Source organism: Pelecanus crispus, chromosome 2 (assembly GCF_030463565.1).
Source record: "Pelecanus crispus isolate bPelCri1 chromosome 2, bPelCri1.pri, whole genome shotgun sequence".
Taxonomy (NCBI): domain Eukaryota; kingdom Metazoa; phylum Chordata; class Aves; order Pelecaniformes; family Pelecanidae; genus Pelecanus; species Pelecanus crispus.
The window spans coordinates 40,027,999-40,041,519 of NC_134644.1; the positions used below are offsets into that span (position 1 = coordinate 40,027,999).

General features: G+C 38.2%; 1 protein-coding gene across 2 annotated transcripts in view; it reads right to left on the reverse strand.

Moving 5' to 3' along the window:
• SCRN1 (secernin 1) overlaps positions 1-5,149 on the reverse strand; it is a 29,575-nt gene extending 24,426 nt beyond the window's left edge. For both annotated transcript variants that reach the window (XM_009487960.2, XM_075705521.1), the window contains exon 1: positions 4,991-5,149. In XM_009487960.2, the coding sequence (XP_009486235.2) occupies positions 4,991-5,149 (159 nt within the window). The remainder of the gene's footprint in view (positions 1-4,990) is intronic.
• Between the last annotated feature and the right edge of the window lie 8,372 nt (positions 5,150-13,521).

The following is a 13,521-nucleotide window of genomic DNA, read 5'->3' on the forward strand; positions in this document are numbered from 1 at the left end:
CTTACCCCCAGATATAATGCAGATAACCCAAACAGCTGGCATAAGAGGGAATCAAAGTATACCAGAACTAAACTGCAGCACTGGCATGATGTCTGGTGATTATGTTAGAAATACCACAATTCAGATACCTCCAGGTAATACAAAGCCAACTTTAATACAGCCGAAGTCTACTTTCCAAGCTTTATATCTATCTTGCAACACCAGACAGAGACCCTTCAGTTAGCTTCAGGTGAGTTTTTATGTCTGCAGTGCTCAGAGCAATGCACAGCAAATAATCCTACAGCTCCTCTGAAAACTCAGAGCAAGATGAGGTAGGATGGTATCCTTCCAAAGAAAAGAAAAAAGCTATTAAAAAAAGAGAAAAAAACCCAAAACAAACAACTTTAAGGCATAACTGTGCCATGAAGTTTTAGAGAACACAAAATTCCTCCTACTCCATAGAGGGCTGGCTTTAAGTCCAGAAGAGTTTAATACCAATATATTAGAAAAATCTTGCACATTTGACAATTTGATAGACTTTGTTGTAAGCCATCCTATTTTCCCTCCTCCACTCCTCTATAAGAAGTTGCATGCTATCAAGATAAAAAGAGCTTTTACAGCTCTATGCTGTAGCAAGCAACCATGACTATTTTCAAATCAAAGGTCAGATTAGAAGAAAGAGAGGTTGTCTAAAAGAAAAAAAGAATCCACCTGGAAAATTCATCCACCCGAAAGAAAAAGTCATCTACCCAAGACTTCTTCAGGAGAAAGAAAACCACAGCAAGCAGCAGGTTACTAGAGAACAAGAGAAATCTAGTCAGTAAAATCTACATTAAAAATAAGACAGAGGGGCTTGCATCTTAAAACTCATACAACATGAATTCTCACTAACACATGAAAAATTCTTAAAATCCACATCTGGGGAAAAAAGAACACACTTACTTTTAGTAGAGGAATTCAAAAAAGGACCCTGCTTATGCTTAAGGGAGCAATATTTCATCTGCATGCACAAGTTTACTAGACTGACCACTACAACAAGGAAGAGTGCTGATCACCATCTGCCACTGCAGAATTACAATGCAAAACAAGAACAAACTTTTGAGAAAGTTGTCACACGCACACAGCAGACTTTATGAAAAGCGCCATTGTTTAGGGTCTTGGGAACCTGCTGACATGGAGGGAAGGAATTATGCTGATGAGTTAGCTGCAGGGTTACTTGTCTTGTAGATTGAGCCACAAAGATCAAGCTTAAAATGACTTGCAGTATTCACTGAATTCCGTTGTTTAAGGCCCTGCCACAAACTAGCTGATAGCTATATAGCACAGCCTGCCTGATTCCTTTATGGTAATAATCTAGCTGAATTACTGTGCCATTTTTTGTTACATTGTGCATTATCACATTTGCAAGTGTGAGCAGCACAAAACATAAATAGGATACAGAATTCCTGAGAGACTTTTATAAAACAACCCATGCTGTCAGTGTGTTGAAAACCACCTCTTAACATAAGTTCAGAATGTGAGTGACAGTCACGGAGAAGTACCTGCAAGGAATAGAATATAATGAAAAGCAAGTCCACCCTCATTGCCCAGTGAAGATAAAGGATCATGTATCTAACATAAGAAACCAATGCAAATGTACAATATGGAATAGAGAGAAAAGCTGTTCATTTGGGGGGAAAAAAACCCAAAAACGCTAGAATGGATAAGAAGGAAAATTTAGTCAGACACACAAAGGATTATTGACTTCGAAAAACAGTAGCATGAAATCGGTCAATCACATTTTTCCATTTGCAAAATAACATACATTTAATTTTCTCAGACCTGTTTAGTTATTTTTATAAAATGCAAGGGAAGGAAAGCTGTAGCAAAAAAAACCCCACACAGCAATAATTAAACTGTTGGCAGTTTTCACAGGTTTTAAAGAACAAAGTAGTAATTCTGAATATGTCAAAGGCTACATCTAGAAGTTCTGACATTCCTCTCCACTCCCCCTATTAGCTAACTACCTCTGACAATTCAACAAGTTTGCTTAAAAGGTGGATATAGTGTTGCATGTCTACTACTTAAAAAATGTGAAGCAGCTGAACTCAAGCCCTTCCTTAAAGCTTTTCTTAACTTTTAGAGGTACCACTAACAGTACACAAGGAATTAACAGGCTTTGCACAAGCTCTGCCTATAGGTAAGTATGCATTTGTCATAAGACAATAATAGTCTTAGACACATCCCTACAACAGGAGAAATACATGTATTTCAACTAATCAGCAAAACCCAAAGACTTACTTTTATTCTGCTATCACAAAGAGGTAGCATGTTTGAAATTGCAATCTTCTTATTCACTAGTTTTCTTAAGTTCATAAAACAGCAAAATCTAGAAGCAAATTTAGCAGCCTAAAATTTGGATTGTAGAGCTTTTTTGATTCCGTCAATTTTTCACAATTCCTACAGTGAAGGGGATTACTATGATACTTTTTTAAAGACCTTTGAAGTGGCCAGTTTTAAAAGACAATAAAAAAGGGTTATTTTTAAAGTGGATTACTCTATAAAACTGTGCTAGACTTGTTTGATTGAACACTCACTCTCTCTCTGAAGGTGGAAAAAAAAATCTTGACCTTTAAAAAAACCCTAACAACTAAATCTATGCTTAGGTCTGTCCAAAGGAGAGCAGTTAGAGGACTGTGCAAAGCTACCAGACAGCCTTTAGACCCAACAAAACAATTAAAATCAGTATTTTGTTTTAACCAGCTTAATCTACTCAAAACACCCATGAGTTTAAAGAAAAAAAAAAAAATCCACAAAAAAAACCATTAACAATTCTTAGTGCTGAGTGTGACAAAGATGCAGGGATAAGCGATTGCTTGCACTACTCCCAGAGCAACTGAAGATGTTTTTATTCTGTGCTGGGAGGAAACAGGAAGAATTTCGGTAAGCATCTGGAGTCTGTATGTTTCTGTATACCACTGTACTTGCAAAACCTCAGGCTAGCTAATGAAGAATTATGCAGTAGCATAGACCACCAGAGGCCAAAGTACCCATCTAATTAGGGCTTAAGCCCCTACTTTTAAAAAAACAAAAAACCAAACCAAAACAAAAAAACCCACGCATTAGACCACTCCAGTCCCTTATCCAAAAGTGCATCTTCGCATTGCAACGAACTTTACCTTTATTAAAAAAAAAAAAAACAAACCACAAAACAACAACAAAAACAACATTTAAGGGGAAGGCTTGCGGATACTGGTTAGGAGAATAAGCCTACAAGCTGCGGTGTGCCAGGCAAAGGGGTTGTGCTCCCCACTTCCAAAAGGACTGGCAAAAGAGTCCAGTTTATGATTGAATTCTGTAAAAGGCATTAAACTGGTTAGTCATGGGGTGGGAGAGGGATCATAATGGATTATATACGGCTTAATTATACCCTTCAGCAAATTATGACAATCTCATCAAAGAGTAAGATATAGGGCAAAGATACCAAAAGAAGCAAGTATTCTAACATTAAGCTCTAACAAAGAATTCTCCTTTAAGGATACAAACACTCCAGAGCAGCTTTTGGAAGTTCTTCTTCCACAATAACAGAACTTTTTTTTCATTTCCAGTTCTATGAAGAGAAGCTTTAAAAAAAAACTGCTCTGAAGTTTTCTTCTTGTCTTATTGTCACACTTGTGTTCTGTGTACTAGCACAGGTCTACAACAGTGCTACCAATAGAGCACTGCAAGTAACAACAGTTAGTGCTTTTGGACAGGGGTAGGGGAATTCTTTATATCCAAGACTAAACCATTTAATAATGCATGAGTTGTCCTAGATGTTGGTAGCAACAGGAATCAAGAGAATATTAACTGCTAAAAAGAACAGCACCCAAATCCTCTGAAATTTGGAAGTCATCCCACTTGAAAGACAGAATTAAAACTGGCACTGGCCTTAGGCTCTCCTCTGGGGAAGCGACAATTATGTCCATAATGGACCTGTAGGGATGAGAGACACCAGCCTGGTGCAGAACACCTAGTGTCCTCAGCCTTCTGCACAGCCATGGGGACAGGAGGAAGCTGAATGCAGGGAACCTCACAGCTCCTGCTTTCCCAGTTGCCAGCCACAGCACGAATCTGTAGACTCTGAAAGCTCCTGACAGTGCAGATCATGCTCTGCATCCTCTGCTAAAATGGCTACCCCCACCAATCCTTGTCTTTGCTTCTGCTACTTCAGTCTCTTCATTCCACCTTCACTGCAGACTTTCCCCTCTTCCTGTCTTCTTGTTTCATTTGTCCCCTTGCTTCACCCTTCCACATCTGCTTATCCTTTCATTACTCCTGTCAATAAAGTGAGGCTGCAGAAACAAGACTATAATAGCAGGGTCCCTTTCAACCTGCATCCATGGCATCAGCGTCCAGCTTCAGGACTCCACATCCAGCCTGGATTCAGAGAGAAGCCACAGCACTGAAAACTGACCACGATGCAGGTACCTCAGCTGCAGAACATGTCATCAAAGCCAACCGTATGGATAAGAGTTATGTTTGGCTTACAAAGCTCATGCCTTTGTTTTCTTCCTCTCACATTCCCTTGCTAGACCACAAGTTCTTTGAGGCAGAGATTTCTGGCTACCTGTTTTGCAACACGCCTAGCGTAGTCAGGTCCCATTACAACTGTCAAACAACAAGCGCGAATGAAAATTTATACGGCAAGTGACAAACTTTGAATATTTGCTTCTAGTTCCAGCTAGCCAGGATATTTTTCCTCTAAAAGGAAAATGCAAGTGATAGGCTACACGGTGCAGGAATCTGAGATGTGAACAGTTCACTCTGTCTGCTGGAGCAAGTACAGACCATGGATTTTTCCTCAATTAAACAAAAAAGTTACATTCTGAGTTTCACTTTCAGGACTTCCAAAAATCTTGTCTCCTCTCTACTCAAGAGAGGTTTGAGTGAAGGGAACAAGGATTCCACAATCCAACAAGAAAACAGGACAGCATTCATTTCTTCCAATAATAGTAATTTCTCACAGTTTGAATGTAACAATTCACCTTACCTCAACTTTGCTTCCCGGATCATGAGCTGCGGCAGCAAAGTAGACCACCTCCTGTACTTCATCCCTAGGCCGTGCAGAGTTCTTTCCGAACACCACCAGCCCATCTTTAGAACATGGGGGAAAGGCTACAAAACAGTAACTTGGGGGAGCTGCAGCCATCCTAGAAAGAAAAAGAGGAGTATACAAACAGAAGTAGTGTTTGCTGAACTCATAATTGCATGCATTAGAGGATCATTCAGTCTACTGCTATTTGTTGTAGCAAAGAAACAATGCATTCCCCTTTATCTGTCAGTTAATTGTGCAATGACAATGGAAGAACAGGTCAGCTCAGAGGAAGCTGATCTGGATATAATAAAAAGAATTATAGTTGTTTCCAGATATCTTTCACCCAAACCTTGTGAGGGCATAAAGAAGAATAAAGGCAAGATGACTGTACCTTAATGAGTCTACTTAGTCCCCACAGAAAGAGAAAAGATATTCTGCACCAGAACCATTTGGGAACATATGACCTAGATGTATTCTGCTGACTCAGACAAGTGCAGAGACACAGAATAATTTTAAATACCTTACTCTCTCTGCTCCCATGCAGTTTAGAATTTTAAAAAAAGAAAGAGAAAACATGCTTGAGGAATTCCCGACGGAAGGCAATGGTGTAACGAGAAACAGAACAAAGATATAGCACAATTCTATCAAAAACTGTTAATCAATTTATCTAGTCAGATCAGAGAGAGACTGAAGCACTAATTGCACTTTATTTCCTCTGTGGTTTGTCTGCATTGCTGCTCTTGCCTGAAGTTAATTGATTGCAGTTTATTTGTTTATGCAGGCTAATGTGAATATTCGTTAAAATGCTTACAGGATAGCACAAACATTTTAAGGTTTTAAGTGTTTGCAATGACAATATATTAATAAAAAATGTAAACTGTTTCAGGACTATGACACTACTGTAGCTGGTCTTGTGTACATTGCCATATCTGACATTTTTTCCACCATTCAGGGAAATTGCTGGCACATATGCCTACAAAAAAAAAAAAAAAAAAAGAAAGTGGGGTGTTTATTGCTTGTTAAAATAGCACTCAAGACACATGTCTGAGATTTATTCATAGATCTTATCATTGCATCAGAAATTCCAGCCCCAAAATGAACAAATAGGTTCCTCTTCTACCTGATATCCTGAACAAATAAAACTATCTGCACACATTTCGACTCCTTAGAAACAACCAATACAATCAAAAGCTTCCCCCCAAAAGCTGCTACTTTATTTGAAAGACAACACTGGGGGTGGGGGGTGTGCAAAGCTGGTTTTGATCATTAACTTGGACATCTTCTAAACCATTCAAATTTGACTTTTTTTTTTAAAGCAGTACCATTTGAGCACACACTTCTCACAGAATAGCAGGCTTCCAATATTAAACCAAGTAAGAATGCCTTTTGGATAAAGGCTATAATCCAGAAAGTGCCAATTGTTTGTGAAGAAAACACTTAAACAGTCTGTCCATAGGCTATGAAAGGTCACACTCAACCTTGCAAAAAAACTTCAAGAGAAGATGCATGTTAAAGGCATCCTCTACCAATACAATGTGGGGTGATGAACGGTCTAGGGAACTCACACAACCTTTTAATTTAGGTGAGATTATATACAAGAATAATCAGCCAGTTGAGTTGCAAATGCATTAGGAAACAAACCAACCCTTTTTACAAGCAGAGTTTTGACCAGTGAGAAGGGACAAACTACTATAAGCTGGAATGACTTCAGCTGATAAAATACATCCAGCAGAGGACACCTACCTGCAGACTTCCATATTTTGCCAGTAAGTCTCAGTACATTGTTGATTCTAGATGAGCGTCTTGCAGACAGACATGAAGACAAAGCCCCACTTTAATTACCACTCATCACTCACAAGTCATCAGAGCATTTGTGATTAAACTGAAATGCAGCATGTCAAGCGTTGCCCAAGCTTCATCACTAATGAAACCGTTTAGTATTTTGCTATGAATTATCCCGAGTACATACATTTATTTTGCCATGTTGGCAATGTCAATGTAACTGCTTTCCAGCACCCTAAGAGTTCACATCTACCTTCAGGTAAGTCATCATTCAGTGCTCTAAATTTACCTTCTGATGCCTTGCCAGACCAGCCAAAATCTTGAACAACTTGCAAGCTTACTGTGGATCTCAGTATTCAAAAGAAATATTTTCTTTATTCTAAACACAAACTAAGTGGATTTATCTGAAATACATAAGGCAGCAGAAAGACATTAGACATCCAGCAGCCTAGAAAGAAAGGTTAAAATGATACACAGTACTAATTTTAATTACATGAAGTTCTTCAACTTACCTACCAAACATATTGCCAGGTAGGCTTAAAAAGATGGGAAGGAATGCTTCAGCACTATGCTACTGAACAAACTGGAAGGTATGCAAGGCAGACATTTACATACCTACAGACTGAGTAAGCAGGGAAAAGAATTAAAACCCTGTAGGTATCTAATATTCTACAGACTCCCGAAGTCCTCCTGGGAATAAAGCAGGTTTGTTTGTATTTGTGAGGGTTTTGATTTTTTCCTTTAAATATACCAACAACATACTGAACCAAAAACAAATTGCCATTTTGGTAATGCTTTTTAAGTATGAAAGTATAAGTTACTCTGTAACTAGAGTTCACTTCAACACACACTACATTTCATACAGGCAGGTATATAACAGTTAAACTGAAAGCTGAATGTTATAACCTTGTACTGAAAACATGATTGTTGTAAGAGTTGGCACTGGGATCTTAAATTAGGTTTCTAGAAAAAGAAGCTAGCTAGCAATCTACTACAGTTTAAACCGACTCTGTTTGCTAGGTAGCAGTTTTTCCTAGAACCTCATTTGGTTCATTTTAAATATGGCAAGGACGGCAGTTTCTCAGATACACCCACAACCCGTGTTTGTTCAGAATGCTACTGAACTTCATCTTCCTCCATCATGTAACTAAAGCAGTCTGTTAGCAGCTACCTATCTAAGCAGCACATTCCTACTTGCCTACTTCGTTTTCCTTATTTTATAGTTCAGCTTCAGGTTGTCCTCATTCTCATTTTCAAGCATTTGCCACCTCTTTGTCCTCTCACAAGATACCATCCTGACTCAATACCAAACAAGCATCTTTCATGTACAGGAGGAACAGAGTACTCCTCCTTCACGGTACCTCTGATAAATCAGGCTAATTTACAAAACCACCTACTATTAATCCCTACTCTTTTTTCACAGATTATTTGTTCCTCCAATGAAATGCAACCCTGAAAACCTTAGAAAACACTAGGAATGACTGCAAATAGATCTCAAAGAACAGCTTGTTGCCCATTCACAGCCATAGTTCTTCACCACAGAGCACGTTGGCATGGCCTGATTTTCTCAACAGATCATACCTCAGACCTACATTTTGGTGCAGAGGTAAACCTACACTGTATGTCAACAGGTGCTAGATTTGATGGCAGACCATTACACTCATGGATGGGCCACTGCAAGTTAAGAGAAACAGGGACCATACAGTCTATTATAGGCTATATCCCAAACCATTCTGCATATGAAAGCACTAGAAATAGACAAAGAGCTGTACATTATGCTATACCACTACATAATTAAGTACATTATGCTACATAATAACTGCTGCAGTTTCAGGTAGTTAATAGGCATCACACTTAGTTGACCTAGAATCACTACAGGCACAAAGGCTGGAAAACCAGACCTGAGCAACAGCCACAAGGTAACATAACTCCACTTGCTATCTTTTTATTTGACAAAAGATGTACTATGCAATATTGCATGTGGTCATATCTTTTTTCCAGAGTCTCCTGGTCACTATGAACCTTAGCTTAGTTTGTGTTCAGACACTATGAAGCAGCTTTGTTTAACAAATTCCTTTATTAAGATCTTCCCTCATTGTGATAAATCTCATTTGGAGACTGCCAAGCCAAATGAATTCTATGAACAAATCACCATTACTGTCAATGGTAAAACAGACGAGCTCGTAAGTATTTTGATGCAGAAAGAAAGGAGTAACATCTACTAGGCAATGGCTCCAAACATCACAATGTGAAACAACAGGTATGACAATTATCAGGGCTTTATAAACATGTCAGAACATCACTACACTCCTGAAATACAGTGAACATAGAAGTGCTAGTGCCTAGCACCACCTCAAGAAAACTAACCCATAAATCTTGATAGACATAAAATACTAATCTTCAGGTTGAAAATATCAAGATCTGGAACATTTCACTCTAGAGTATTTTCTATTTCCCAGTATAAGGTTCCTACAAGTGCTAACATGTAGTAAGAAGGGTCACAAATTCTAATTAGAACAACTTGCACTATTCGTGTCAAAATTTGTCCACCATCAGACTTCTACAGTGGTCAACAAGGAATAAAATTGTTATTCTTTAAGTCTGTACATAAAGGCTGTGACATAATCTAATGAAAGCTTCATTTATATGTAATTTTTCACTTACAAAAAAAGGAACAGACAAATAATGCTGTTATAGCAACAGACACACAGGACAGACTGCAGAATCCCATCCTCCCCTCATGAGCACAGGACTGTGAGACACTGAAGCCACACTCCTAGGAGAACAGGGACAGCCATAAATTATCCCATGTGGTTTGGAGCCTTCCCCCCAACCCAGGAAAACTGAAATAGCTATGTATCCACAACAAAGCACTCTGAGCTTAGCAAGTCAGAGTCCAAACTGGAGAAAAGAAGATTTTCATACTAACTTGCTCAAGACTTTCTGGGTTTTTTTTCCAGAATAATACTGTGTACTGCTTCTCTGAAAGCTGCAATTTGGTACTGAAATCATCTTTTATAAAGTTCAAGAATCTGACTGCTACAATAAAATTACTTCTCAAAAAATAACTTTATCCTCCCATATCAAATAGATATCAACCCTTTTCAAGCCAACTAATTTTCCTTGTTTGCCAAAATATCCTGAAGACATTAAGCACAAAGTAATTACCAGTTTTACAAAGTTACAAATTACGTGAAAACTGGCTTGCCAAAAGTAGCTTTCACAGTTGTCATGTGTTATTTATTAAAAAAAAAAAACCACCAAAAAAAAGAAATTATGAACTATTAGTTTTTGAAGCTCTTCTAATAACTTACTGTTCAAGCAATTCCAAAGTTTATTTCTAAAACAGTAAAACTGCTTTTGCCAACAGCAAGTTTTTTTCTCTATCTTTTATTTCAATTGGAAAACAAAACAATAGGCTTATAATGAAAGTGCGGCACTCACTAGGAAGCACTGGGCAATAAAAAGGATTAGTGTGAGAAAACAAGGTCAAAAAAAGGGTCTGTCTTGAAATTTAACTAATGCTTATTGAACTGAACCAACACTTGCGCTTCACACTTTTAATTGCTGCTAACTTAATGCCCTACAACTTTATCTCAAGAAAAGCTAAAGATGCCCCTGAAGTCACATATAAAAACTCTTTGGTTTTAATACAAGTTAGGTTAGCTGGTGCTTCTAAAATGTTAATTAAGATTTATTGTTAATTAAGATTCACACCAAATGAAAAAACTTTGAAGTAGCTATTCCTATGTGTAGAGCTACTCCTTTCCTGACAAGACACCATTTAGGACATGTTAAGTGATGCACATGTGCAAACAGCCCTGCCCTCAATATGCTATGCAAAATTTTTGTTTTCTACACCAATATAGTCTCTTGCCTAAAAATTTAACAACACCCCATTACCATCATGTAGAGCAATACTAGACCAGTAAAAGATATTACATGAGAAGTCAGCTACCACCATTACAGCTCCTCTTCACAAGAAATTAAAACAACACTCAAGGGGATATTAAGGAAGAAAAGTTCAGTGAGACCAAGCAGTCAGCACTGACAACAGAAAAGCATTCACCTCATGTTACTACGAATAGAATTTAACTGCAAAATTTGCCTTGTATTGATATGATTCAACTCACAAGCTGGCAAAAGTTCAGCTTGACCAAGTCAATCCTTCACCTAGGAGCATAACTGCTGCATTCATTACTCAGCATAGCTACGCTAGCAAGTCTTCCAGCATGGATGGAACCACGAACACAACACTTTTGCTTTCATTCGGCTTAGTGAGGTTGCATAGATACATCACACAAACTCATCTTTCAAACATTTTCTAAGTTTGTCTTCAAGAATTTTCTTGGCATAACTGTCAAGCATTCTGAAGCACAGACATAACCAGAGTGTTGTACAGGGTGAAGTCTAAACCTCTCCTAAGCCCCAGTTTTTCAAGCACACCTGTGATTGTTCTAGATAACCCATTGTTAATGCTGGTGATAATCAACATCCTGTTTTCAAGATGGTGTGGGTGTCCACAAAAACAAGGGTGGGAGGGTTAACACTGGGCTTTCATCTCAGACCTCCACAGCAGCTTGATCAGAACACCAGTTTTATTGATCATACAGCCTAATTTTTCCACCCTCAATTCTATAGTTTCTTCAAATCAAATCCAGTCTGGAACAGGTGCTTTAGGTACCAGAAATACAGAGGCTAAACTCCTTGTCGATAAGTTCTGAGTGCATTCTGGTGATGACAGCGTTTTCTTTAACGTTTATATTGCAGAAGAGATTTGAGCTGCTTTTAAAGTCCAGACAGCACACTAAACCTTTTTACAAAGACATACAACTTGTTTCTGTGTAGTAAACAATGACTTTTCCTCACCATATTTTGGGCTTTTATAAAACAGAAACCCAGCTGCGCTAATACTTCTGAACTATTTCAGTAACGTTTAAAGATTTCAATAAATCTGTTTTCATTGCTACCAGAAAGGGTAAGTGACCTAACCTGCAAGAAACATTGACAATGAAAAACTGAGAGGCAGCATCTGAGCATGGGTGCTCAGATTTGGATCAAGGCGGTCTCATTAGGAAGGGAAGAATATACTGAATAGGCCACACATCATTTGTTCTCAACCCTTCCATATTTTTAATGGGGTGGCAGAAGAAAGGTCAGTTACAACTGCGAAAACTTTGTTCAGGGTTTAGTTGCTGGTTTTGAACCTCTATTTTAACCTTCAAATTAAGATGTTTCCTGTGCCTGAGTCAAGCTTGTATTTCCATTTACAAATTAAGCCTACTGTCTTATGCACATAGAGACATGTGATCTCTGCATCCTGCAGAAAAGCAATGTTTCCAAAAACAGAAATGAAAAGCAAAATTCATTCAGCTGCAAGCACAGAACAAAGACAGCAAACTGAAAGGCACAATAATAATATTGTTCCCATCTTAGGAAACACTGAAAGGTTACTTTTTTAATTGACAATTTGGACAGTTTTAATGCATGACTTATCAGGAGAGAGGAAGGTTGTATTTACTAAGAAATTAGAAAGCAGAGACTGTTCCTGAATATAAAGCACAAAACCATGCCAGATCTGTGTGTCCCTATCATTTGGACATTTCATTATTAGACCTTAGTCAAACTGGTTGACTCTTTCCTTACCACCAATGGATGATGATACCAATTTCCCACTTGAAGGCACCACACTCAACTCTGATTGTCTCTGTTCCTCTAAGCTGTGTCTGAGAAGATATCTAAGAGGAGTTAGCAGCAGCTGAAACTTGAAAGCCATGCTCAACTTTTCTCTTTTTTTTGGGGGTACATTAAGTACATGCTGAAAATTTCTCAAGAATTTGCTCAAAACAAAAAACATCTCAAAATTCTAGTCAGAGATTTGGGATGGCCATGTTCTCCAGTATTGTATTTTTGAATTACGAGAAGTAGCAATTCCCTAAACAGGCATAAAATCAAGTTGTGTTTCAAAGCTTTCCTAAGCAGTACACCCTCTTTGGTCATTTAACTGAGCAAATGCATAATAGGCCTGGAATGAATTGAAAATATTTCTCACTGTATGTGGGAAAATTTGGAATATTCCTGGCAACAGCTGCCAGGTTTCTTAAGACCATCTAACAAATTAGATACTGGCCATCAAATGAGCATGGTAAAATTCTTCAGCATTTAAAGTCCTAACAAATGGTATTTCAGCTGTTACAGGAGTTTACAGTCCCTTGACCAACCAGTTCTAGTTTAATTGTCTAATACACCCTCATTCAGCCTGTCAAAATGGCATCTTTCAAAAGAAGACAGGATCTTATTTTTTGCCTCAAGTAATCTGAATTATGTTAATGAAGACATAGTTCTATTTAAAAACAAATCAGGGTCAGTCATCCAGAACACAACAGATTTCAGTCTCATTTCCATCACAGGCTGTGCATACAGGGGAAAATTCATTATTTATACAGACTTTTCACTGAGTGGATGTCAAGGCACTTAATTAAGTCTCCAAGCAGTCACAGAACTCTATTCCTTTTGTAGCTGCTATTCCAGTCTGCAGTCTAAGGTCATATTTGTAACACTCTCCATTTTGTAGAGAAGCACCTGTTTTCCAGCTTCTGTCACTGTGGCTGAGATCCCTGTTACGAGCTGTTGGCATCTAAAGCATCTCTGTACAACACACAACTTCATAATGAGAAGTCATTAACTGCTGCGTAACACTTAGC